At 28.1% G+C, this 27,860-nt stretch overlaps 6 protein-coding genes across 6 annotated transcripts; 3 read left to right on the top strand and 3 right to left on the bottom strand.

Annotated features, from left to right (window-relative positions):
• Positions 1 to 2,780: 2,780 nt before the first annotated feature.
• OCT59_000120 (uncharacterized protein) lies at positions 2,781 to 3,920 on the top strand (the record flags this gene model as incomplete). Its single annotated transcript, XM_025325957.1, has 1 exon — positions 2,781 to 3,920. One exon carries the CDS (start codon positions 2,781 to 2,783, stop codon positions 3,918 to 3,920), a length of 1,140 nt encoding a protein of 379 aa, XP_025178716.1.
• A 343-nt stretch (positions 3,921 to 4,263) lies between these two features.
• Positions 4,264 to 5,160, top strand: OCT59_000119 (uncharacterized protein; the record flags this gene model as incomplete). The annotated part of the gene is made up of 2 exons (XM_066138608.1): positions 4,264 to 4,860; positions 5,137 to 5,160. 2 exons carry the CDS (start codon positions 4,264 to 4,266, stop codon positions 5,158 to 5,160), a joined length of 621 nt encoding a protein of 206 aa, XP_065988087.1.
• Positions 5,161 to 9,446: 4,286 nt separating this feature from the next.
• On the top strand, positions 9,447 to 10,451 carry OCT59_000118 (uncharacterized protein; the record flags this gene model as incomplete). Its single annotated transcript, XM_066138607.1, has 1 exon — positions 9,447 to 10,451. One exon carries the CDS (start codon positions 9,447 to 9,449, stop codon positions 10,449 to 10,451), a length of 1,005 nt encoding a protein of 334 aa, XP_065988086.1.
• A 3,104-nt stretch (positions 10,452 to 13,555) lies between these two features.
• On the bottom strand, positions 13,556 to 13,795 carry OCT59_000117 (uncharacterized protein; the record flags this gene model as incomplete). The annotated part of the gene is made up of 1 exon (XM_066138606.1): positions 13,556 to 13,795. The coding sequence occupies one exon, from the start codon at positions 13,793 to 13,795 to the stop codon at positions 13,556 to 13,558; it is 240 nt and encodes a 79-aa protein (XP_065988085.1).
• Positions 13,796 to 19,544: 5,749 nt separating this feature from the next.
• OCT59_000116 (uncharacterized protein) lies at positions 19,545 to 19,871 on the bottom strand (the record flags this gene model as incomplete). Its single annotated transcript, XM_066138605.1, has 1 exon — positions 19,545 to 19,871. One exon carries the CDS (start codon positions 19,869 to 19,871, stop codon positions 19,545 to 19,547), a length of 327 nt encoding a protein of 108 aa, XP_065988084.1.
• A 4,679-nt stretch (positions 19,872 to 24,550) lies between these two features.
• OCT59_000115 (uncharacterized protein) lies at positions 24,551 to 26,023 on the bottom strand (the record flags this gene model as incomplete). The annotated part of the gene is made up of 1 exon (XM_066138604.1): positions 24,551 to 26,023. The coding sequence occupies one exon, from the start codon at positions 26,021 to 26,023 to the stop codon at positions 24,551 to 24,553; it is 1,473 nt and encodes a 490-aa protein (XP_065988083.1).
• Between the last annotated feature and the right edge of the window lie 1,837 nt (positions 26,024 to 27,860).

The following is a 27,860-nucleotide window of genomic DNA, read 5'->3' as shown; positions in this document are numbered from 1 at the left end:
CGGACTTTTTTGATTCTGACTTTTTAATAAATTTTTTTTATAAAAAAGAATTTTTCTAACTATCACCAGGGGTGATGATCACCTGTGACTGAAATTATGACGATTGACCAGCATTAAAGTAATATAGTGCCGGTAAAAATCGATAATTCTGGCCAATGGTGATGATCACCCCATTATATAGTATTATGTAATTTCAATAATATAATACTAGCAGTCACCCGTTGCTTCGCACCGGGACCAATGAGGTTGTTTAAATAAAAAAATTAGTATTATAATGTAATACTAAGTAAATTAAAGATGGTTACAGTAGTTTTTTGTTTTTGTTTATTTATTACATGTAATTTCTGTTCCATACTAACTTTATTTCTTCTTTTAGTTTTATGGGTTTTGTTTTTATTTGGTCCCCTGTTTATCTCATTTCGTCCCTTCTCTATTTTTTTGTTTTCTTTTTGTCTTTTCATCTCTTTTGCTCTTTTTATTCTTCCCTTCCTTCATTTTTTCCATTGTTTTTTATTTCCTCTTCGTTCCTTCGCCTTTTTCATTCCTTTACAATACCCTTTGTCTCTTTCATTTTTATTCCATTCCCACTTCATCTTTTTCGTTCCTTTACACTATCCGTTGTCATTTTCATTTTTTTTTCCATTCCCACTTCTCTTTACACTACCCTTTGTTCCTTTTATTTTTTTATTCCCTTTGCTCCATTTCGTCCCCCTCCATTCTTTTCATTTTTTTCATTCCCACTTGATCTTTTTTGTTCCTTTTGTTTCTTTTACTCCCCTTTGCTCCATTTCATTTCTCCCCCCTTTGTTTCTTTCATTCCATTTTACTCTCCTTATTTTTTCATTCACCCTCATTTTTTTGATTAATTTTTTATTATTTATAAACTTTATAATTATTTCTTATTATATTATATTACATGAATCTTAAACTTATAACCAACTTAAAAAGAATATTTGAATAATTAAATGTATTTATAGAATCTATTCATTTCATTTATTATTATTCTTTTGGTACTTAATTTAATTAAATCAGAATTAAAATCTTTATTCAAAAATCTGGTAGTTATTTAGAGAATTCCGGATATGGATTTGGTTATAATAATCTATTATTAAACCAACAATTTCTTCAAAAAAAAATTGATATTTTTACATATTTTATAATTAATTAATTGGAATTTGAAAAATCAAACTATTTATCCAGCGTTCAATTTAATTGAAAAATCTTATTCATCTTTCTATCAACATTGGTCAATTTTCCTATATTTGATATGTTGTGGTGATTTTTTTAAAAAAATAATAATTTTGTAAATATATTTAATATATAATTTTTTATTTTTTATTTAATAATAATAAAAAATTGAAAGAAAAAGAAAAAAAATTTTAAAAAAAAATTTGGGGGAAGAAAAAGGGTAAAGAAAGAAATCAGTTTAAAAAAAAGGGAAACTTCCGAAAAAAAGGAATCCGAAAAAAATAAGTACGAAAAAATTCTGAAAAAAAAGGACAATAATCCGATCTAAAAGAGTGAAAAAAAAAATTTTTTTTAAAAAAAATAACAATATGGTCTAAAAAAAAGATCGAAAAAAATAAAAAAAAAAGACCAAAAGAATGGGGGATTATTTAATAAAAAAAAATATAATTTTTTCAGTTTGGGAAAAAAAATTAAACCTAAACGGGAAAAGAATGAGAAAAAAAATTTTTCGGGTTGGAAAAAAAAAGGGAGAAAAATTTTTTTTCGGTTTGAAAATTTTTTTTAAAAAAAGGAGTTAAAAAAAACTTGGACAAAAAAAATTAATAATCAAAAAAAAAAAAATTGGTTAGTTGATTGGAATCGAATAGTTTTTGATGATAAATGGATCAGGCGGTAGGCATGTCACGGGTTTTAATTATGTGGCATGGGATTTCAACTTTCAAGTTACACAATTCAAATTATTTACACGGAGACTAATCCAAACGTCAAACAAATTTTTTTAGTTAGATAGATAAGTAGATGTGTTATATATATGGAAATTTGATGCAAATCTTATTATTACACGAAGGAGATGTTGAAGTATTGTAAAATTTATTATTTATTTATGTGTTTACAAATACATTATTAATTTTAAATAATTTATTGATATAAAAACAAAAATATCATCATAACGTTCTATTGTTAAAAAAATCTATATTAATCTATATAATTGAAAAATACATCTCAAAAAAAAAACATCCGTTATAGGGATCTATCATTATTGCTAAAGATAGTTAATTACTTATTTCTTATCAGTATTAGAAAAATGTCAGTTACCGATTCATTATTATAAAAAAATTTATTTTCTATATTAAAATTTATTTATTATATAAATATAGATTATACTGATCTATTGTTATTCTTATAAAGTTAATTACCTATCATTTATAAGTATTAGTGAAAGGGTGATTACCGAGAATCAAAATTAATTCTCCCGTACGTTAGTAATTAGAATGAATTTGCCGATCAGGTGGTCTTAACTATTAAGCATAGATCAGGCGCGAACACATTAATAGATTATACCAAATGTTACACAACATTAGTAATTACTAACAACGTATATATCGAACAGAACGTAATAGGTCAGGTGCAGAGGCGCAGATTAATGGAGGAAAAACTCTCTCCTGCATAAATCGATTTTCATAATAATCCGCAGCAAAATAAAATTTTATTAGAAATATGGGTATAACACCGTCAAGAGAAGACTTTGTAGCCCTGGAAGGATACGTAAAAAAAGCGAAGAAGAGCGCAGAGCAATAATACAAAACGCGGGAATGGAAATAACCGATAACGACAAAGAGATAGCACAATTTTTGGGTTCAGAAGATGAAATATTAGGCTGCTTTATTAGAGGAATAATCACGATATGCCTAAGACATTTCAATAACCAAAGAACAAAAGAATTCAATGAATACATAGAAGATTACAAGACAGCTACACACGATATGATACAACAAAAAACTTTAGAAATGAACGAATGGGCTCGACTAAAAGAAGAACAATGGAACATCAAAGAAGAATACTATTTCAAAAACACATCTATAAAAGCACACCAAATACAAACTGAACTAGGAGCTGTAGATAACGAAGATAGAACAAGGATCGAAAAACAAGAAAAAGAAAGAAAAATGAATGAATGTAGAAAGAAAACTATGACTAACCTTGACGAGGACAGCGACGAAGACAACGATACACTTCAACATACCTGGGAAATAGAAAGCAGCACACCCAGTGAAGAATCATGGGATGAAGGGAAAATGAACCAAAAATACCAGATTTACAACAAAGCATCACACCAGTCAATTGAGAACACCAATAATTCTTCGGGAATGCAGGCCGAGAGCAAAAATAGGAATTTTACTAAATCAAGGGACCAATCGTTAACAATGGCTATCACCGCCGATCACAACATGGGAGAAAAATCCAACAAAAGTAACGAATCCGTGCACCAACCAAAATCGGAAAAAGATCTGAAATATTTCGCGGGACTTTTCACAGTCCAAATAAGGGATGGACAAACTGACCAATCGATGATAGAATACCTCAACACCAATAAAATTTTAGAATATCACGTGAACACACTTGGGAGAACTACTCATCACAGAAACGAATACACTTACTTAGGCTTTTTCACAGAAGCAGCAAAAAATGATTTTATAAATGATGGAAGAATATTGGGAATGATAGGAAAATTCAGAGAGCTAGAATGGCTAAACAAATTGAACAAAACAATTACCATATCAGCAACCGGAATAGACGGAGAAAATACAGACATCAACGAAGTTATTCAGGCAATAGAAGACAAACTAGGTAAACTTAAAAAAGTAACACAAAAAACAGGCAACGGAAAATGGATAAGTATGAAACTAGAAATGGAAATTACATGTACAGAGGACGAACTATTTAATACATGAGGAGTCCTAGTCAGGAATAAAATGATTAAAATCGAACCAATGAATTACAAATATCACATGATCAAACAACGAGGAAGAATTATGGCGGAAATAATCGATATACCCAATGATATCAATGAAACAACATTTTCAAAGGTACTTAAGACTACCAGCGCAAGATATTGGTTCAAAACCAACAACAGGACGAAAGGAACATACAATATGAAGATATACTTCAACAACGAAGATGACAGAAAACAAGCAATTAATAAAAAAATCAAAATCGATGGAAAGATTTTTACTTGGTTTTTTCGGACGGGATCGGGAAGGCAAAATAATTTTCGTAACGAAAAAAGAAACGATAATGGATTTGGTAAACGATTTCAAGAAGAAATGTACAATGGAGGAAAGGCCAAAAGAACCAGATGCAACATATGCAAAAAAAACAATCACATCACAGATGAATGCTATTTCAACAATAGAAATAGTACACACGAAAATAGAAACAACAGGAATGACAACCAAAATGAAGCGTATAGCTATAGGAAAGGCAGATACGACAATGAAGGAAATTTTAGATACGACATGCAATGACAACATTTTAGCGCCCACGATGACAATAGATACAACGCCTACACCAAAAGAGGAAACCATACATACCCAAGAAGAAGATTTAACGACAACCATAATAGAGAAAATGGCAGAGATGAGACTAGAGGAAAACGACAAAGTTCTTACTACCAACAACAGAGATATAACGGAAACAATGACTACAATAGCAACGGTTACAATGCCGATAGATACAACGAGTACGGAGAAAATAACTACAATGGATATAACAGAAGAAGGAATGAAGGAAACTACAGAAACAATGACGGGCGTCGAATGGCTGGACGCCATTAACTGGATACCACAAACTTACAATACAATAAGGGAAGGAGAAGAAGAAGAAGAAGGAGAAGTAAGTGAAACATCTCGAGAGACGACAATAAAAACAAACAACAAAAAATATATAAACAAGAAAAAAGAAAAAAAAGAGATTAACGAAAAATCCATAACAACAACACATAAATACAAAAAAATCAAAAACTAAAAATTGGTTGTATAAACGTGAGGGGATTGAATAACGTAAACAAACAAGGAAATCTAAGAACTTTTTTAGGGAAAGAAAAATGGGATATAGCGATCATCACGGAGACAAAACTAACAAAACAAAAAGGAAAATATATTTATAAAGGCTGGGACAAATACGAAGTTATAAATAGTAGTTACAATGATGACAACACAAAAAGTGGGATCATAATAATGCTAAAGAAAAATATTAACGACCGACGATATAAAGTTGAAGAAATAGATGGTCACGTGTTTAAATTAGATATTTTATTCAAAGATAAACAAAAAGGAATCAAAGTAATAGGAATATATAATCCCAATAATGATAAAGAAATTACACAATCAATAGAGAAAAGGATAACCAGTTGGATCAACGAAGCTCAGAAACTGAATCAAGAATTACTTATCCTTGGAGACTTCAACGAATCAACGAACAAAAAAATAAAAAGCAAACCTTTAATTCAAGTAATCAAAAAACATGGCTTAGAAGATGTTCACGAATGTCTAGCAGGGAAAGATATACTAGATACTTGGAAGAGTGGAGAATATTCATCCAGAATAGATTATATTTTCGCGAGCGAAAACATTTTAGGGCAAATTTCAAGTCATGAAATTTTAGATATAGAAGATTTTGAGACAGATCACAAAGCACTTACAATTAACATAGAATTGAAAGAATCGTTAAATTTAAATAAAAAAGAATATTTCAAAAAAGTTAAAGTAGAACTTAAACGAATAATTTTAGAACCAAACGACTGGGAAATAATAGCAGAACGACTAGACGACAAATTATTGGATATAACAGAAACAGATTTAGACAGAGAAGATATTTGGGCAACATTAGTAACAATATATGAAGAAGAAAAAATTAGACGAATAAATGAGATCAAAGATATTAAAGAAATGGAATTGAAACAAGGAAAAGACAAAAACGAGGATTTGCTTGAGAACAAAATATATCATTTAATCAGAAAATACGAAACCTTAGAAAAAATCAACAACATCGAACATGAAATAATTAAATTGATTAAAAAAGTTATCAAATTAAAATGGAGGGTAAGAGAAATAAAAATTAGTCCAGATACTTATAAAAATTTTGACAAACAACTAATTATAGAAGATTGGGGAACAACTGATACAGGAAAGCCAAACGCAAGGAAAATAATTAGTTTAATCAGAAGTCACGATAAAATAGAAAAAAATAAAGAAAATTTAATAAATATAGAACACCTAAGAAAACACGAATACAGGAAAAAACTAGAGGATAGAGAGAAAGAGAGGAAAAAAATAATGCAAAATTTATACGAAGATATAAACGATAATATTATAGATATCAATATAAGAAAAAGAGAAATTTATTTAGAAGAAGACATAGGAAAAATGCTAAATAGAATTTTAGAAAAGAAAAGAGAAAAAATAGATATGTCTGGACTAGTCAAGAGAGAATATGGAAGGATTACGATAGAAAAAGAAAAAGAAAAAATTAAACAAATGGCAATAGATCACTATAGTAAATGGACTGCGAAGCGTAATATAGATCTAGACGAGATAGAATTCAACCACGAATGGCGTGAAATATACAAACCGATGGAAACAATCGACAATACAATATATAAAAAACTCATGGATAAAATAGAAATGGATGAATTAGAAAATGTATTAAACAATTTGAAAACGAATAAAGCACCAGGCATGAGCGGAATTAGTTACGACTTTTGGAAGAAAAGCAAAAATCTGACAAGACAAATTCTTTTAGCAATAATCAATGAAAGCATGGAAAAAGAGAACGCAATAACAGATTGGAAAAGAGGTCTAATTTACCCGATTAATAAAACACAACGTTCACACTGGAACCAAGATTTGACGCTAACAAGACCTATAGTACTACTAGAAACTGCACGGAAAATATGGTTCAAAATATTAGTAAACAGACTGAGCGACATTCTAACAAAAAACAAAATTCTTACGGATACAAATTATGCAGCACTCAAAAATGAAAGTACGCTAGAACCAATTAAAATCATACAACATATAATTGAAGACGCTAACAGAAACAAGAAAGAAGCTTGGATTCTATTCATGGACATTTCAAAGGCCTACGACTCAGTCAATATAAAAATGTTAGAATTAAGCATGAAAAGAATAGGATTACCATCAAAATTTATAAATTTAGTTTTAGATATCAGCTTAAACAGATATAATAGAATTTTAGTAAACAATGAAATGACGGATGAATATTACGTTGAAGATGGATTAGATCAAGGAGAAGTGTGGTCGCCGATATTGTGGAGGATTTTTTACGACGCACTTCTAGCAAGATTAGATAAAATTAAAAAGGAAAATGGATATCATTTTGAAGAAGACAAAATTATAAATTTTAGAAAAAATGAAATAGAAAATTTGAATATTTCCATAAACGTGATGGCATTTATGGACGATACTACGATCATAAGTAATAATAAAAAAAATTTAGAAGAAATGATAGATATATGCCATCAATTTTTTAACATCAACGATATTAAAGCGAATGTAGGTAAATACGAATTAATCAAAATTAATAGTAAAGATAAAGAACTAAGAATAGAGGGAAATATAATAGATAAGATGAACAGCGAAGAAGGAAATCGATACCTAGGAATCTATTTTAGATACGATAATAGAAGAAAGGTGTATAAAGATAAAATTATATCAATCATCAATAGTGCTTGCAACATCTTCAACTGGAAAAAACTAAATGAAAAACAAATAATAGCGGTATGGAATATAGTAATCGTACTGAGGATTGAATATCAACTGGCTGCTATAGTTTTAACGAAAAATGAATGCACAAAATTAATGACAAGATTAAATATGATAATTAAGAAAAGAGCAAGTCTAACACGGTCAACGCCCAACTTTATAATTTATGACAAAGACTTATATGATGTTAAACATATATACGACCTACAATTAGAAATGCTCAGCAAAAATTTATTATACCAGGCGAATGGTAACGACAAACTTAAGAAATTGTTCAAGATTGTAATGTCTCAAGAACAAAAGAGAATATGGACATCGAAATGTCCGGGTGATTTTAATTTATCATATAAAACTAATAACAATTGGTGCATAGCAGCTATTAAGATTTTAAACAACGAAAACATTAAAATATGCGACCACGAATTATATAGCAATATTAATAAAAATCATTTAATAGAAGGTGGTAATACAGACATCTTAGAAATTCTTGATGAGAAAAATATTATGAAAAGCGCAGCATCACGAAGAAATAAAAAAATAATGTTTATTGAAGATGTATTAGAATCAGATGGAATATATATGAAAAAATGGAAACACATGTGTAAAGAATCAGGCGTAAGTACAAAAGGGAAAGTTCCTCTTTGGTTTAAAGAATTAGAATTAAAAATTTTAGAAAATACAAATGAAAACACGAGGAAAATAAAAAACGAATATATGAGAACAATAGAAAAGAAAAATATTCATATTAAATATTTTGATGAAGATAAAAAACAAGATAAAAATACAATAGTATCATGGAATGAAGAAGGAGAACTTCCAGTTTTTGCAGAAGATAAAAAAAGATCTAGAAGTAAAAATTACAAGAGAATAGGTATTCATTACGTAATCAAAGGAGATAACGAAGGATGGAATAATTCACCGAATTTAACGATATGCGAAGGATGTAAGAAAAATATAAGTAAAAAAGCATCATCAAATCAATGTTTGATATATATAGAAAATAAACATAGTAGAATAATAGATACAAGGAAAGAAGAGGAAACGATAAAACCTTTTGAAACGTTAAACAATTTAATTAAGAAAAACGAATGTGTAAAGACAATTAATGAAGAAGAAACAACGAACGAAAAAATTAACGAAAGGATAGAAAATATAGATTCGATAATTAAAGCAGATAAGGAATTCATAACAATAATGAAAAATAGTTTATCGGAATATGACACTAAAGAGAGGATCAAAAAATATTTTTTGATTATAGACCTTAAAAAAATCAAAAATGATCTAAATAAATATGGAAAAAGAACATATTTTTATAATATAGTTTGGATTTTAAAAGAAAACAACGTTCAAAAAGAAGAAGAAATTTGTTTTTCAGCCAGTTATGAAGTTCTCAACAAAAATGAATACAAAGTTTTAATTAGAGCCATAATTATCGGTTTAATATTAATTAATCAAAATAGCAAGATTGTTTTAGGAATAAATAAAGCGATTAGTAAATTAATAAAAGATTTTATTATTAATAGTAAAAGAAAAAAAATAGATAGTGATTATTATATAGAGCTACTTTATATAGAACATTTTTTATTTAAAAATAATATAAAGATAGTAGATGCATTGGACGATGAAATGCATACAATAAAAGAAATTAAAAACAGAATAGATAAAATTTTACTAGGAGATTTCAAAGAAAAAAAGATGCGATACCAAATCGATATATCGGATAATGCATTACTAGTAAATGAATATAATCTAATATGGAAGAAAAATATTATAACAGGAGGTTTTAGGAAATGGAGGAAAAAAGTTTCTATGGCGCTATGGAAGAACGAAATCCTAAATAGTAACAAATTGAACGATTTATTTATGTACAATTTTAAAAAAGAATTTGATTGGAGAACAACTTTAGAATTTATTAGCAATCGTACAACATTCAGTAAAAGACAATGCAGTATTGAGGATACTAGAGAAAGATCTTATCGAATTAAAAATTTGCTTAAAGAACTCCCGACCTATGAAACTCTTTTTAAACGAGACGTCAATTGTATTGAAGATAACTTGTGTATGAGATGTGGAAAAAAGGAGTCGGAGACATGGGATCATATGTGGGTTTGCGAAGATAATGAAGCAACATTAGAAGAAATTGCGCGTGAATCGATAAGTAAATTTGAAGAATTTCTCAAAGACAACGATAGAATAGAAGACATTTCAATTTTGAGAGATCATAATGTCAATATAATAACAATTTTGGAAGAACCTTCAAATATATTATTGAAAAAATGCCGTATTTGGGAGATGTTGAGAGGAGTCTTTAATGACAAATTTAATAAATTAACTAATATTAAGGGAGAACGATGCATTATAAAAGAATGTTGGAATTTTATTTACAACGAATTTAAAAATAGGATTTGGCAACCACGATGTGATGAAATTGCACGTTTGGAACAAATTATGGGGATACAGAAACAAGATTTGAAAAGAAAAAGAAAACAGGAACGTAAGGAAAAAGAGGATAGCATAGCTGAGAAAATAATAAATAATATAAACAAAAAAACAGATAAAAATAATGAGAAAAAAATAAAAAATAATAATAATAATTTTGATAAAAATATAAACATAGTAACGAGAGATAGACTAATAGGTTCGATAACGGATGGTACTCATATAAAGAAGATCTGGGATTCTACAACGAAAACTTTTTAATTATTTAGAATAGTTTTTATAATTAGTTTAAAATTAATATAGATTAGTTTAGTAATAGCTTATATAGATCAAACTTAGTTATAGGGTTAGTTATATTTATGTAACTAGCTCTAAGTATTTTAAATTAATTATGTAAAATTTTAAATTTTTAAAATAATTAATAAAATGCGTTACTATTAAAAAAAAAAAAAAAAAAAAAAGAGGCGCAGATTAATAACACATTAAACAATTCAAAGATTATTTATATAGGCTAATCTAAACGTTAGTCACACAAACACAATTTTTTTAATTATATAGATTTTTTAATTATATAGATTAAATTAGTAAATAATATTTATTTACTAATATATTTATTTTTTAGGCGGATTTTAAATTAATTTACTAATGTAACACCTGAGCCCATAGAGAATTATGTTTGCCACCTCAGGTATTAACAAAATGACTCTTTATTAATAATATAAATAAATACAATAATATGCTTGGTTTAATAACATTAAATAATAAAATAAATAATTCATAACAAAATTCGTTCAATTTTTCTCTCCTTTTCCAAAAGGTGATCTTCACGCCCTTTTATGTTTGTTTTTGTATAAATAAATTCATAATTTCAATTCATGGATTTAGATTATTAAAGTATTTCCATTGTTTTAAAGTATTTCCATTATCTTAATTTTGTATCCATTTGATCATCATGAACTCCTGAATTGTGATTTATAATATTAACGTAGTGATCAACAAATTAATCACTTGACACCTCAGATCACTTGATTTCATTCAATTTAGTATCTTTCGGATCTTCATTTATCCTTAAATCTCGTAACTAATAGTTTAAGGTCATCACGGACCAACTACCTTAATCCATGTGATTATTAGTTTAACGACTTCTCGGTCCAATTAAAATAAAAATAAAAATAAGTTAAAATTTTATACACTAAGACTAAATGTAATACTGCGCCCCACAATTAATAAATTTACTAGGTATACTACGGCATTACAACTATCCCCCGCATAAAAATTTAATGCCCACATTAAATTTATTCTAAGAATCGAACTCGTGTCTCGAAGTGGTAGGTGCGAATTATACCACTAAATCAAACATGCATTGTCACTTGACTCAGCTGCGTTTTAAATATTCCTTTTTGCTGCGTCTACATCTGCGGTTTATCATGTGTTTGTTAAGTCTACGGTTTTCCTGTACCGGATTTCACTTCGGTCTTTCTTAGGAAATTTTCATTAGTTTTTCCTATTTTCGAAAATTATTTTTATGTCATGTGATTTTATTTCACATGATTATAAATTATCTTTATTTTTCTAAGTCCATTGATGATAGTTATCATTTACTCATCGGTGTATGGTAAGTCTTTAATAATTCTCCATTTACAGGTATCTTCTTGATGACACCTTTAATATTTTTAATTCTATAAGCTCCATTCGGTAGTATTTCATGAATGTAAAATGGTCCTAACCATTTTGATTCTAATTTTCCAGATAGTTGTTGTGCTTTGGCTTTATCATAGAGTAGTATTTTATCTCCAATTCCAAAGGTGTGTTCTTTGCTTATTTTTCTGTCATGATACTCTTTTTGTTTTGTTTGAGATTTCAGTATTTGTTCTTTGGCTTCATGTCGGATTTTTGGTAGTTCTTCTAATAATCCAACTATTCTATCATTTAGGTTAATTTCTTTGATATTTTCATCCATTATTGTCCGTACATTTCTTCCGTATGTTAAATAAAATGGTCGAATTCTTGTTGAACTATGCTTTTTATTTCGGTAAGCAAATAATATGGGTGCTATCCTTTGATCCCAATCATCTTTGGTTGATAATTTTGCTAATGCTTGACCTAATGTTCGGTTGAATCTTTCAACAAGTCCGTTTGTCTCTGGATGATAACTTGTAGAAAAATTCCATTTAATTTTGAATTTTTCCATTAATTCCTTAATCATTTCATTATTGAAATGACTTCCTCTATCACTCAATATTTTCATTGGACATCCATGTCTACAAATGATGTCTTCATAAATAAATTTTGATACTTCTTTGGCAGTTGCTTCTTTTACTGCTTTGGCTTCTGGCCATTTTGTAAAATAATCCATTGCTACTATGATGTATTTATTACCATTTGTTGTTGTGTTCAATGGTCCAACAAAGTCAATCCCGATTTGATACCATGGTTCTACTACTTTAATTGGGTGTAATTCATTTTTCCCTTGTGGTTTTCCTCTTCTTTGACATTCATCACATGTCCTTACATATCTTTCAACATCATTCAGCATATTTTCCCAATAATATTTATCTTTTAAATTATCATAAGTACTTTTGATTCCCATATGTGCCGATAATTCATGACCGTGAGCTAAATATAGTGCTCCCATCTTTTCAAAGTCTTCTATTATCCTGATGTTTTTACCATTTTTCTCAATATACTTTTTGCCATCAGTTACTCTGATGTTATCCTTAATCTCAACATTTTTAACCTCTATTGGTGGTTTATCTCCATCTAATTCTATTATTTTATTATATACTCTTTCCCAATCTGTGTCATTATTCGATATTTTAATATTAGCATATTTTTCTCCTTCGTAAATATCTTGACATTCTTTAAATGATTTCACCATCTCCATATATCTTTCTTCATCTAATAATGGATATGATGTTTTATGTCCTTGATCCTTTTTCGAATATTCTCTACCTTTGTAATTTTCCCAACATTTTTCATTTTCTAAAAATATCACTATTGATTCATCAATTATCCTTTTGTTCCTAAATACTTCCTTTTCTAATAGGTGGTTCTCATATCTTGTTATGTATCCTCTGTCGAATGATGGTGTTTGTTGATAAAAGTACTCACTATAGGGACTTTTATCTAATATTAACCAATCCTCATTATCATGTTCTTCCATTCTCCTGTTGATTTGTTCGACAACTTCCTTCCTGAATTCCCATTCTATACCTTTCTTTGGTATTTTATACTTATCATTGTCCTCTCTTCTCCTTTTAAAGGTGTTAAACCTCACACTTTGTCCTACTTTTTCAAATTCTTTTATAAGTTTATTTATAATGAATGTTTTTTCAGTACCATCAACTCCACATATGATTATTATTTTAGGTCCCATTTTTACATAATTCTGATAATTTTAGCTTGTTTACTTTACTTAATATCACCTCTATTTGTAATATTTCCTCTTGAGTTTCCAATATTAATGGTCTTTCTTCACTATCTTCAAAATTTTTGGCTTTGAATTTATAGTTATAATTTATCCTGTTTAATTCCTTTGTTATACCTTCTAAATTTTCGATTATATCCTTTATTTTATGATTTGTATTTCTTACCACTTGTTCCATTTTTATTTTTGAAAAGTAACTCTTTTACCCATCTATTTATATTATTCTTGATAAGGCATCTGCGTTTTTATTTTCTTTTCCTGGTCTATGGGTTATTTCAAAATCATACTGTTCCAATTCCATGACCCATCTTGATCTCTTTCCTTTTGGTACTTTTGCAGTCATTAATCCCTTCAAAGCTGCATGGTCTGTTACTACCTCAAATTTTCTATTGATCAAGTATTTATGGAAATGTTGTATTCCCCATACAATTGCATAACATTCTTGTTCGGTTATTGGCCATCTTTGTTCTGTCCTGTTTAAACTTTTACTGGCATATTCTATTACATATTCTTGACCTTTATCATCTTTTTGAGCTAGCACTGCCCCTAATCCTATTCCTGAAGCATCTGTAATTAATATAAATTTCCTTAACCAATCTGGTTGTCTTAACACCGGTTCTTCGGTTAATTTCCTTTTTAATATTTCTAATGCTTCATGTTGTTTGATGCCCCATTCAAACTTTTCATCTTTTCTCAATAAAGATGTTATTGGTTTTACTATTTTTGAAAAATCTTTAATAAATTTTCTATAATATGTACATAACCCCAATATTGACCTTACACCTTTTATATTTATAGGTGCTGTTAATTTTTGTATCTTTTCAACCTTTCCTGGACTTGGTTTTAATCCATTTTTACCAACTACATGTCCTAAAAATTCTATTTCTGTTTTTCCAAATATACATTTCTTTAACTTTAGTATTAAACTGGCTTCCTTTAATTTTTCTAACACTAACTTTATGTGTTTTAGGTGGTCTTCAAAATTTTCTGAATATATCATTATATCATCAATGTATACTATCACAAATTCATTTAGGTACTCCTTTAATACTTTATCCATTAACCTTTGAAAACTTGCAGGCGCATTTGTTAACCCAAATGGCATGACATTATATTCATATAATCCTGCTGAGCATATGAATGCTGTTTTCTCAATATCTTCCTCAGCCATTTCTATCTGATTAAACCCTGATGCTAAATCTAGACTGGTAAACCATTTTCCTGAACTTATCCTTTCTAATTGTTCATCAATCCTCGGTAATGGATATGCATCTGTTATTGTAACTTTATTTAATTTTCTATAGTCGATGCAAAATCTATAATTTCCTGACTTTTTCCCTGCTAAAGTCACTGGTGAAGACCATGGACTTCTAGATTCTCTAATTTTTCCCATTTTTAACATTTCTTCAACCTCTTTTCTGATGAATTTACCTTTTTCATCATTTTCTTTGTACCTCTTTTGGGCTATTGGTTCAGTACCCCTTTTTAATCTGATTTCATGTTTTACTAGGTTTGACCTATTATATTTTTCACCATCGTACTCAAATATATCCTTATATTTTTCTACTAATACCTTTAATTTACCTTTTTGTTCATTGGTTATGTCCCCTACTTTAAATTTTTCAGTAAATTTTTCATGGTCACTTTTGTGCTTCTTTATCGTCTCTTCAGTATCATTCTGACCAAGACTTATACTTTAAAATTTTCATCTTCCTGACCTTCATGGTCATCTTCATATATGTTATACAATTCATCCTGGTATAATTCTTCTAATATTTCCTCTTCATCAAATGTTTCTTCAAACCCTTTAATGGTCCTTTGTGTGTATTTTACTGGTATATCCATAGTTTCGTCATTCATTCTAATTATTATTGTTTTATCTGTGTAATCTATATTTGCTTTGAACATATCTAATACTCCATTTCCTAACACAATTTCGTTTTTTCCTGAATCAATTACTTCAACCTTAATGGGTATTTCCTTATCCCCAAATTGTATGTATATTGTCGTAGTACCCCTAGATGCTAATTTATCCTCATTTATCATCACACATCTTACTGTACTTGGTTCCTCAATTTTTAGGTCCATTTCATCCATTATCTGACTAGTTATTACATTTACTGCTGCTCCTGTATCAAACATTACGTCCTTTAATTCTTGGTTTATTATTAATTTACCCCTTAATGCAGTTAAGTGTTCTGCTTCAATGTTGTTCATTGATTCTTGTAGTCAATCTGTTTGTGGATACCTTCTCATTCCTTCATGATATATTTTTCTTTGCTCTGGACTTATGTTTATAATTTGTGAAAAGGTTGCATTTGCTCTGGTATTTTTCATATCCTCTAATACGTTATATTCTGGTGTGTTCCTCTGAAATGCGCTTGTCCTATGGATACCTTCAACACGTTCATTTTTACATTGTTTTGCATAGTGACCTCTTTGTCCACAATTTCCACATGTATTATTATTTCTCCTTGCTTCTTGTGCTTTCCTCAGACTTTCATCAGTGAATCCTTTTTTTGGTAATGCTGCTGCCCTTTCCTCTTGGCTTGCATATTTATTATTCCTTCTTCGTGTTTGTTCTTGGTCAATTTCCATATCTATATCTCGATTACTTGACCTATTTTTTATGTTACTTCTCGTTTGTCTTTCACCAATATAAAAATCTTGATCAACATGGTTAAATGTTACATCATTATCTTGATAATACGGGTCGTCATAACTATATCCTTGATCATAATTATCCTGATAATCCTGACTATCATAATCATATTGGTCATATTGGTCATTATAATTATCATATTCCACTACATTGAATCCTCGATTATTGTTTTGGTGGTTTGGTGGTCTGTTATAGTTATTTGGTCTTCCATTATAGTTATTTGATCTTCTATTATAATTTTGATTATTTGGTCTTCCATAGTTTCTTTGACCATTATTTACCCTACATTCATTTGCATAATGTCCTGGTTGTTTACAATTATAACATGCTCGAGGTGGTGGTCCTTGTCTATTATTATTGTTTGGTGGTCTCTTTTGCCCTCCGAGTTGATTTACTAATTTTACCTCTAATTTTTTAAACATGTCGGCAAGGTCATCCTCATAATTTTTCTCCAATGGTTTTTCAAATATATTCTTTGGCTTGTCATCTTGTATATCGATTCCTTTTCTTTGGGTATTAATTGGTACAACATTTGTTCTTCTTATTAATTCATTAGTAGCTTCCTCCTCTCTTCTTGCTGTATTCACTGCATCATTTAAATTTGCTGGGTTTTGTCTTCTGACTTGATATCCCAATATTGGTGTTAATCCTTCAATATAATTGTCTACTTGTAGTTCATCATCTAATGCATGGCCTCTAGTTGCTATCCTTAATATTTGTCTGAACCTTGTCGTATATGCTTCAACATTTTCATTTACTCCTTGTGTTATTTTCCTTAATTCTAACATTTTCCTTTTTCTAACATCCTCTCTGGTAAATCTTTGTTTAACTCTATGTTTCAAATCATTATCATCATTATTGTCTGCCCAATTTACTAAATGTCCATTATTTGCTTCCTTCTTTTCATTATACCATTGTGCTGCTGCACCTTTCAAACAGGTAGCTGCCATTGCTGCTTGTCTAGTTCCATTTACTCCTGCTGCTTTTCCTATAGCAGTAAATGCTGTTTCAAATTGTCTTACCCAATCGTTTATGTCTTCTTCTTCTTTTCCATAAAAGTGTGGCAAACTAATTATTCCTCCAGCTACATTTCCTGCATCCTCAATTGCATTTGCTAATGGGTTGGCTGCGATTAATCCAGCCCAATTACCTCCTATATCATGTCCTGTTGTTGCTAGTAAAGCCGCTCTAACATCTTCCCTTACTTCAGCTCTTGTTGCTCCCATAATTATTGGTACTATTGGTGGGATTGGTGGTATCGGTGGTGTTAAAGGTGTTTCAAATAAATTTTCTATATTATTATCAGATATTTCGCTTTTATTTTCAGAATTTGATTCTGAACTTTCACTTGAGTCAAAACCAGGTCTATTTATAATGTTTTCTTCATAAGGTTCTTCAAAATTTTCATTGCTATCGGTATCATTTGGATTTAAAATTTCTCCATTTTTTTCAGATCCATCTGATTCTTTTTCAGATCCATCAGATTTTTCGTTATCAGATTCATTTCCACTACTTTCACTATCTTCAGTTCCAGCTTGCTGTTTTAGAAATTTATCTAATATCCGCCTTAAATTTTTCTCCAATTCATTTTTATTTCCTTGGAATATTTCAATAAATTCTTGATCCAGTATTTCTCCATCAGAGTATCCCATACTGATTAACCTCAATAACTCTCCATTAGTTATTTCTATTTTATTATCATCACATATTTGTTTTAATCTTTTGACCCTGATATCAATTTCATTTTCGTTATTCTCACAATCCCTACACTTGGTTTTTCCTTCGTCAAATTTATTGTTCATCCATCTTATTCCACATTCATTACAAAATGTGGTATTTTCATTTATCCATTCATATAATTTTATCCTTAATTCTTTGTCATTCGTATCCATTTCCTGGAAATATTTTTCCATAAATTCCGTTGTTAATATCATACTATTGCTTATCCTGAATTTTCTTATTCTCTCTATTTCTGACACATTTAATTCGTATCCTAGTTTTTCTAAGTCATCCTTTAATTTTAATAATTCTTCTTGTTCACAATTTTTACATTGTCCAATGTCTGCTATCATATCAGGTAACTTTCTATTCCTACAATTTCCACATATTAATGTTTCTTTTGTTAACCATTCATTTATTTCATCTTTTAATTTTTTATCACTTAGTCCCATTAATTCGAAAAATGTACCTAAAAAGTCCTCTGTTAATATCAATTCTATCCTTATCCTTAGGTCCCACATTCTTTGTATATCTTTGTCAGTGAACCTTCCACCCATTTCTTCAATTTTTCTTTTTAATGATTCCACTGTCCATTCAACATTATCCTCTATTTTTATTTCATAATGTATACTACCATCACTGTCCTCTAATTCATAACTTTCAGGACTAGCACTTTCTGGGTCCTCAGGTTCCCTTGTAAATTGTTTGGTATCAATAAATCTTTGTCTTACTTTCGATACATATCTTATCCATGCATCACCTCCTTCTTGCATGTCTGTCTCACATCTATTCTGATATTCTATCTGGAGTAATAATTCAATTACCTCTTCTTTCCTCAACAGATCTTCTGTTTCTTCATATAATAGATCCCTGAATAACTTCATTGCTAACTTCTTAACATGTATTGCTTTCATTTCATTTTCCAATATCGTGTTATACCAATCCCAAAATTTTTGAAATCTATTTTCAACATCCCAATCTTCTAAAATGTATCCATGTTTCATTATTTCTGGACATCCTATTAATCGATCAAATACTTCATTTTCCAAGTTTCCTTCAATACAATCCCTTACAATTACTACAATTATTATTCTCAATCCTTTTTCCTTCATTTTTGGTTGTTGTCTGTACCTTATTGATTCAATTATTCTATCTACTATATTCCTACATTTTCCTTTATGTATTGTATCCTCCCTTTCTCTATTGTCCATACTTAATAAATTCAATAATTCTTTATGTGTTACATTATTGTACATTAGTATTGTATCCTCGAATTTAAATAAAGCATCCCAAAATTTCTTGAATGCCGCTGATACTTCTCTTTCTATTGGGTTACATATTTCACATGCTAAACATTCCTCTGGTTCTATCACTCCTAGGTCATGTTCTTGTTTATGGTTTATATATTCAGCGTTCCAAACATGGTACCATTCCATTTTAATAAAATTTTATTTACGGTTTTTTTTTTTTTTTTTTTTTTTATTTTATTTTGATCACTTTTTAATTTCTACTTTTAAGACGATAACCTTTATTTATATTTTATCCTTTAATATTTACATGTTTCCTCATTCTGATTGTCAATTCCAGTGAATTGACTTTCTAACGTCATTCTCTTATTTCCTTTAATTGGTGTGCTCACTTCTTTGATAAATTTTTCCACTTTATCTTCTTTTTTCCTTTTCTTTATCTCAGCATTTTCTTCACAGACTCCACAACTTTTTCTTTTCCCTCCATTATTAGTTGTCTTTTTAGCTAGGATTTTCTTTTCAATTATGACCTCATTTTTATCATGTATTTCTATTTTAATCTGTTCTTCACCTCGTAAGTATTTTCCCAATTCTTCTTCAGTTAAATTGATTTTATGTACAATCATTTTAATTTCTTGTTATAATTATTATTATTTTATTATTATCGTTATTTTGTTATATTTTGAAATAATAAGTGGGAGATCCAAATCTCCCTCCTATATTTATATTTTTCCTTGGTCATGTGATTTTTGTCAATCTTCCTATTTTTATTATTTTTATCCTTCTTTTATATTTTATTTGACCTATACTGGGCTTGCCTTTACCTCATTTGTTCATTACTGAGTATGGTAGTTTACAGGTTTGTACAAATAAATTTATATTCCATAAAATTTTCCAACCCAAGGTTGGGATGTGTTTCCATATTTGATTTATCTCTTTCCTGTAATTTTCTCATATTTGTCCAGCAAATATTATTTTTAAAAAAAATTTTTTTAATCATGATTTTTCTTGGGTACCCTCACACAGAATTGTTTTTGAAAGTTCACACAGAACTATTCTCAATTGATCACACAGAATACCTCAATTGAGTTCACACAGAAAAAGCTCACACAGAACTATTCTCAATTGATCACACAGAAAACCTCAATTGAGTTCACACAGAAAAAGCTCACACAGAACTATTCTCAATTGATCACACAGAAAACCTCAATTGAGTTCACACAGAAAAAGCTCACACAGAACTATTCTCAATTGATCACACAGAAAACCTCAATTGAGTTCACACAGAAAAAGCTCACACAGAACTATTCTCAATTGATCACACAGAAAACCTCAATTGAGTTCACACAGAATTACCCACCATCGTATTTATAGTGTCGGCTTTTGGGTACACTTTTTATCCTTAACTTAACCTCAATTATTTATAAAAATTATTTTTAATCCTTAATTCATGGAACTTATTTACAATATTCTATTAAAACCCCTTCTAACTTGATTAGCCTCGCATTTCCCTTGATAATCAATTACTACCATACATATTTGGTTCATATGTATGAAAATTATTATAATAATAATTTTTCATTGACTTATCAGCCGGTGGTCAAGTTAGATCAAAAATTTAATTTTTAACATTATTTCTTCATACATTTATGGTCATACTTACCCAAATTAATACTTTTTACATTGGTAACCATTATTTTTACGTATCCTTTAAAATATTTGACTTTATTTTATTAAAATTTGTCATTAATACACCTTAAATTCTTTTTTTAACCAAGACTTAGAACTTTTAATTTTATAATTCCTTAACTTCGTCGATCCTTTATTTGTAACTTCTAATGATCATATGGAGATGATCATTTTCCTTTCTCGGAGATCCTGTACTCGTAACCTGTAGTGATCATGTGAGGATGATCACTTTTCCTTTCTCGGAGCATGCACCACTTGTAACACCTGAGCCCATAGAGAATTATGTTTGCCACCTCAGGTATTAACAAAATGACTCTTTATTAATAATATAAATAAATACAATAATATGCTTGGTTTAATAACATTAAATAATAAAATAAATAATTCATAACAAAATTCGTTCAATTTTTCTCTCCTTTTCCAAAAGGTGATCTTCACGCCCTTTTATGTTTGTTTTTGTATAAATAAATTCATAATTTCAATTCATGGATTTAGATTATTAAAGTATTTCCATTGTTTTAAAGTATTTCCATTATCTTAATTTTGTATCCATTTGATCATCATGAACTCCTGAATTGTGATTTATAATATTAACGTAGTGATCAACAAATTAATCACTTGACACCTCAGATCACTTGATTTCATTCAATTTAGTATCTTTCGGATCTTCATTTATCCTTAAATCTCGTAACTAATAGTTTAAGGTCATCACGGACCAACTACCTTAATCCATGTGATTATTAGTTTAACGACTTCTCGGTCCAATTAAAATAAAAATAAAAATAAGTTAAAATTTTATACACTAAGACTAAATGTAATACTGCGCCCCACAATTAATAAATTTACTAGGTATACTACGGCATTACACTAATTAATTTAAGAAATAATTTATTTATCGCACGTGCGATGCAAATTTTTATGTTTATCATTGCCATTTTAAGGGGGTGGCGATGTATAAGCAGGTTGATCAACATAAATAATTTACAAAAAAGGAAAGTGGCGATGCATCGCACGTGCGATGAATAAATTTACTCTTAATTTAAAACAATTTCATTTTATTATTTATCTTATGTTGAATTATTTAAACACTAAGATTAGAGTATTAAGAAGATTATTAGTTTGTAATTTAAATAATTCGGATTTTTTATTTTTTTATAGGACTATTAAATTATTAAAATAAAGATAATTATAAATTATTTAAAATGAAAGATTATGAATTTTTCATTCAATTATTACGTAAATCATAATTTTTAATAAATAATTTGGATGATATCTGAAAATGATCATAATTCATCAAAAGTATTAAACCATTTTCAAAATGGTTTATTCAATTAATTTATTTAAGTACAACATTATGTCCGAACCACCTTAAGTGTAATATTATTGTCTTGAATTATTGAACCCCTGTTACACATAACTAAATGATAAAAAAAAAATTTATTATGAAATTAATCCAAGCTTAGTTAAACGAAAATACATACACAAGTATGAACTTTATCTCCGAAAAATATGGAACCTAACAATGAATATTTAAGCAAAATTTTATTGGAATTGGTATAGTCCGGATACCAAAATAGAAAAAATATATAATTTGTTCGATATGATACATTCGTTCGATGCTAATTATTTTCGCCACAAATTTTCGAATGGTAAAATAATTAACCTTGGAAGTAATATTAAAGTAAATATTTTGATCTCTTAGAAATATCAAGTATTTTTTTTTAAGAATCATGATAATATTGCAAGTCGCAGTTTATTGAATAAAGTTTCTTTACGTTATCCGCAAAATTCAAATTTTAAATCAATACCGAATTTATAATTGAAAACACATTGCGTAAACGTTCTGAAAATTTTGGGTATCAGCAATTATCTATTGTAATAATAATAAATGAGCTACTAACTCATCATGTAATTTAAAATTATTTATTTTATTAGAAAACTTCTTACGGCCCAACTTGCTCAACTGAACAGGAGAATATTAATGTGTCGAATCACGTAGGAATATATGATGCATGCTTTGGATGCTATTGTTCGTATTTAAACTCCAATAAATTCAAGATTTCATTTTAATTTAAAAAGTGCACTTTTTTTTTTTTTAAGATATCCTTTTTCACTAACTCATTAGTAACAAAGGTTGCTAACTTTCATGGACCAAATGGCGAAATTAATTTCCCAAGTAAACCTAAATATGTTCGTCAATATCACAAAGATTCTTTAAAAAGATTGGAAGTGGATTGTATCGATCTTTATTGTCAACATCGTATGACTCACAATATGTAAGAGATTATTTAATCTTATTAAAAAAAAATGAAAAATAGATGAACCATTCGTTTTTAATATACAATGCATATACTGCATTTGCATTTTGCAGACCATTGAAGATACTGCTGTTGTTGGTGCATTAGCTGAACGTGTTAAAGAAAAGTTAAACATATTGGTCTTTCTGAATGTTCCACCGAAATATAAAGCTCATCTTGTTACCGCAGTTCAAGTAAATATATATTTTATTGTAAATATCGATATTATTACTTAGCTTAAACTCTCTCATCAGTCTTTTTAAGATGGAATAAAGTCCTTGGGCTCTTAATAAATAGATTATTACAATTGACTGATTATAATATTTAATATATTAGTATTTATTACCAGTATTATGAACCTGTGTTTTGTGTCACGCTGTTTGAACATCCTCAACGTACGATTTAAAAAAGAAATTCAAATATGACTGTAATACGTATGGCCGTATGGCATCATGAGCATCCTTAAAATCATTTGTAATATAAATTAATTTTTATTTTACTGCAATTAAGAATTGACCAGAAATTCGATATTTATGTTAGTTTCATATATACATAAAAAAAATGGGCAATATTATTTTATTTTCATTTATTTTTTATTTTATTTCTCGAAAAGAACCAGCTTCAGTACAGTCTATAAGAAATTATATACAATAAAATCATATACTGTATTAGAAAATAAGAAAAACAAAATATGAAGAAAGCTTATCTATACTACGGATATAGATAATACAAAAGATGTCAACTAAATAAATGATTAAAAATAAATCGAATCTATAATATTTTTCTTTCATCATAAGATATCATAAGTTCATACTATACATACTATATGTAAATAAAGTTATAGTGTATACTTTTAAAGTGTGGAGTTGTTTTGTAACCAGTAACGTAGTATTGTGTAATTGTTGTGAAAGTGTGGCGATCATAGATCACGTTATAGGGGGTATAAGTTGTACGAATTTCGTGCTATTGAGATACAAAAATTAATTGGTGTTCGTTCTATTTTAGGTTGAGACTTGTTATGGTAAGTAAAAACGGATGGTATCGTTCCACAGACGTCCATGTCACCTGATCTGGAAGCCCGCCAGGAAAAAAGAATTATTTCGGTGACGAAAAAAGGTATACACGTTTCCCAGTTTGCCGTTGTTCTTTAAGTTACTAACTCGAAAATGAGTGAAACTATTTACGATTATGACAATGATTCAAATTTACAAAGAAACAATAATCATTTGTTAAAAAAGAAATACTTTATTATGATAATCAAAATATATTATGTAATATTACAAATATAGTCTGTCCAAAAGATATTATAAAAAAAATAATCAAAAAAAATAGTCTTCTTCTTCATCTATTACTTCTTCTTCATAGTGTTTAACACCAAATTTAATTATACCTAAATTTTCGTATTTTTTAATTATCAACATATTTTCTTCATTTAATAAACTACTACGACCACCATAACTTTCAATAATTATTATACAAAGTAATTTTTTAGATGTTCTATTTTTCCAATTTATAATAAATGATTCTAAATCTTCTGGAGATACAGAACCTGAATTTGGATATGAAATATTATATAATTTTAATTCACAAAAATTATTTGATGAATGACTTGCAACAGTTTCTAATACTTCCTTTTCAAATAAAAATCTTCTCCCACATTGAATTTTAATACTTTCTAAATATTGACAATTAATAAATATATCTTTTAATATATCAATTTCACCATCATGAAATAATACAAAAAGATTTTTAAGGTTTGGACAAAAATTAGCAATTGATATACTTAAAGTTTTATCATTTTCACCAGAATAAAATTTTTTAAGATTTTTACCATTAATTTCTAAAAATTTTTTCATATAATCAGGTTTTGGACATTGATATGGAATCTTTAAATTTTGTAATTTAGAAAAATTAATAAATTGTAATTTTTTAAAATCTTCAATATATCCATAATCTAAGAAAGAAATTATAATTTCTTGTAAATTTGTGAATAAACTAACAAAAGATAATGGTAAATCATAATATTCACTATAAAGATGTAATTTTGTTACAGTATTAGAATGCTTTTTTAAAGCAGGTATAATATTTACCCAACTTACTGCAAAAGCTATTAAAGTTAAATTTTTTAAATTATCTTGTAAAGAAATCAATTCTTTTAACTCATTTAATTCATTTGAAACTTCATTATGAAAATCTATAGAAATTGATTGTAAATTATGACATATTTGTGACAATTGCCAAAAAAAATTAGAAGGAAGATTTGAACTGCAGCATAATTCTGAAAGATCTCTCACCCCAGGAAAATAAGTTAAAGTAAAATTACTATAAAATCGACTATAATAAGATAATTTTTTTAAAGAAGAAATTTGATCCACAAACATTTTGATAATTTCATCAATAACTAGACGACTTCTATCTGATGGTTCTTTTTTAAGAACATTATGAACTATTCCAGAGAGAGAACCTATTGAAAGAACTTTGCAAAATTCTGCGTAATTAAAAAGTGGTGATTTTAAATTAGGTGATAAAATAAAAATTTCATTTTTGTATAATTTCTCTTTTGATTCATTAGGAAGACAAGCAATTAATGTACTAAGAATTGATGTTGTCACTCTCAATGAACGTTGTTGATAATTATAACCCCAAACATCCTTCCACAACATTCTAACGGAAATTTTACACCAAAGACGATTAACTAATAAACATGAATGTAAAGTGGAAATATTATTCTCTAAATGTTCAATAATTTCTTGTAAGCACTCGGTTGGAAGATCTGAAAGTTGACAAGTCATTTTTTTTTTTATTTTCTAAAGAAAATAAAGAAAAAGTTTTTGGTGGGGACAATAAACGCCATTGTGTAATATACGTAATTTTATGCATATTTGTGTAATATTGCACATGCTAAAAGAAATTCTTTATTAGAAATTTAAATCATGTGATGTTAATTGACATATGATCTGCAATTCTGACCGGAATTATTCTTATTTTGACTCCAAATATTGGTTAATAGTCAAAATCCTTGATATTAAAAAAAAAACATGGTGACTACTAACTAAATAATCATATTTTGATTCATAATATTGATAAACAAACACTTTTTCACACAGAAAAAGGATATTAACAATTTTATAAAATGGTATTATTTTCACATAAAAATTTTCTTTATTTGGAAATTCTTGATTTTATGCACCAAAAATCTTTAAATGGTAAAAGAATTAACTTTAGAAGTATTATTAAACATTTTAATCTTTCAACAGTGAACTTGGAAAAATAAGTATTTTTTTTTTATAAATCATTGATATTATTGCGCTGTTTATTGAATAATGTTTTTTATATTATCCTCAAAGTTCCAAAATTTTAAATAAATACCATTTTGGGTTTATCAATTAATAGAATGTACTTTTTAGGGTTCTGCTGTTCGTATTTAAATTCTAATAAATTCAACATTTCACTTTAATTTAATTGACAAAAAACGGAGAATCAATTTTTATTAAGAATATATATAATATATATGAATCTGGAGCCAACGAAATCCTTCTTTCAAAAGTTCTTAAAAGAATAATCGTAATGAAGTTTTCTTTATACAAAGTTTGCTAACTCTCAAAAATCAAATGAACTTTTTAAACAGGTCTAACGTAAGATTCAAGAATTACTGAAGGAAGATGTTCTACTACTAGTTAAATTCTTTTTTTAGAATTTCAAGAAATTCGAATTTCCAGAATGTATTGTCACTTATTTTTAGTAATACTCATTAAAATATTATCATAAAAAGTTTAATTATAGATTTTTAAGAAAACTCTTTAATTTCTTAAAACCTCTTAAGACTTTTTAGAACCGCATAACTGTGACGCAATTTATGTTACTTTCTTTTATATGTAAGTAATAATTTACATCTTAAAGTACCTATGATATAACTTTATGAGAGAAAGCATGTTCTGTATATATTTTTATAGCAAGCATACTTTTCTGGTAGAATAATTTAATGCTAAATTTAATACGAAATTAATAATCGATTAATTCAATCTTTAAATATTATTAATTAGGTCGTTTTGCTTTTACTTTTTTTTAACGTACATATGACATCATTTAAATAATTATTGTAATTTCTCATAAATATTTTGTTTAATGATATTCGGATAAAAAAAATACATTACCATTAAAAATACTCATATCGAAAAATTTTTTAAATCAGATATTCATTCAAATATTGCACAAATCCAATACAGTTGAAGAAAGAATGATATTTTATAATTGGTTTAATTCCACATGTTAATTGTTTATATTCAGAGTCCGTTTGGATTATAAGATTATATCCGTATATTCTATCAAACATAAGATAATTATATACACACTACCACTATTTTTAGATATTCTTTTAACATAATGAGTATACAATTTTCATGTCAAAGTTCAAAATTATATTTGAATTACATTAAAATTACTAATCAACTTAATTAACAAGCTTAACAGGTTAATAACGATGTTTTTGCATAATATAAAGTTTAAACACTAATAGTATCTATATAACTATATTATGTAAATTCAGAATTTTTTACATCATATCACATGATGAATTAAATAATATAAAGGGGACAAAAATTGATCACGCAAATTTTATTGAATGATAGG

This window comes from Rhizophagus irregularis, chromosome 1 (genome assembly GCF_026210795.1).
Source record: "Rhizophagus irregularis chromosome 1, complete sequence".
Taxonomy (NCBI): Eukaryota; Fungi; Glomeromycota; class Glomeromycetes; order Glomerales; family Glomeraceae; genus Rhizophagus; species Rhizophagus irregularis.
The sequence above is the reverse complement of the archived record's forward strand: the minus strand, read 5'-3'. Positions and strand labels throughout refer to the sequence as shown.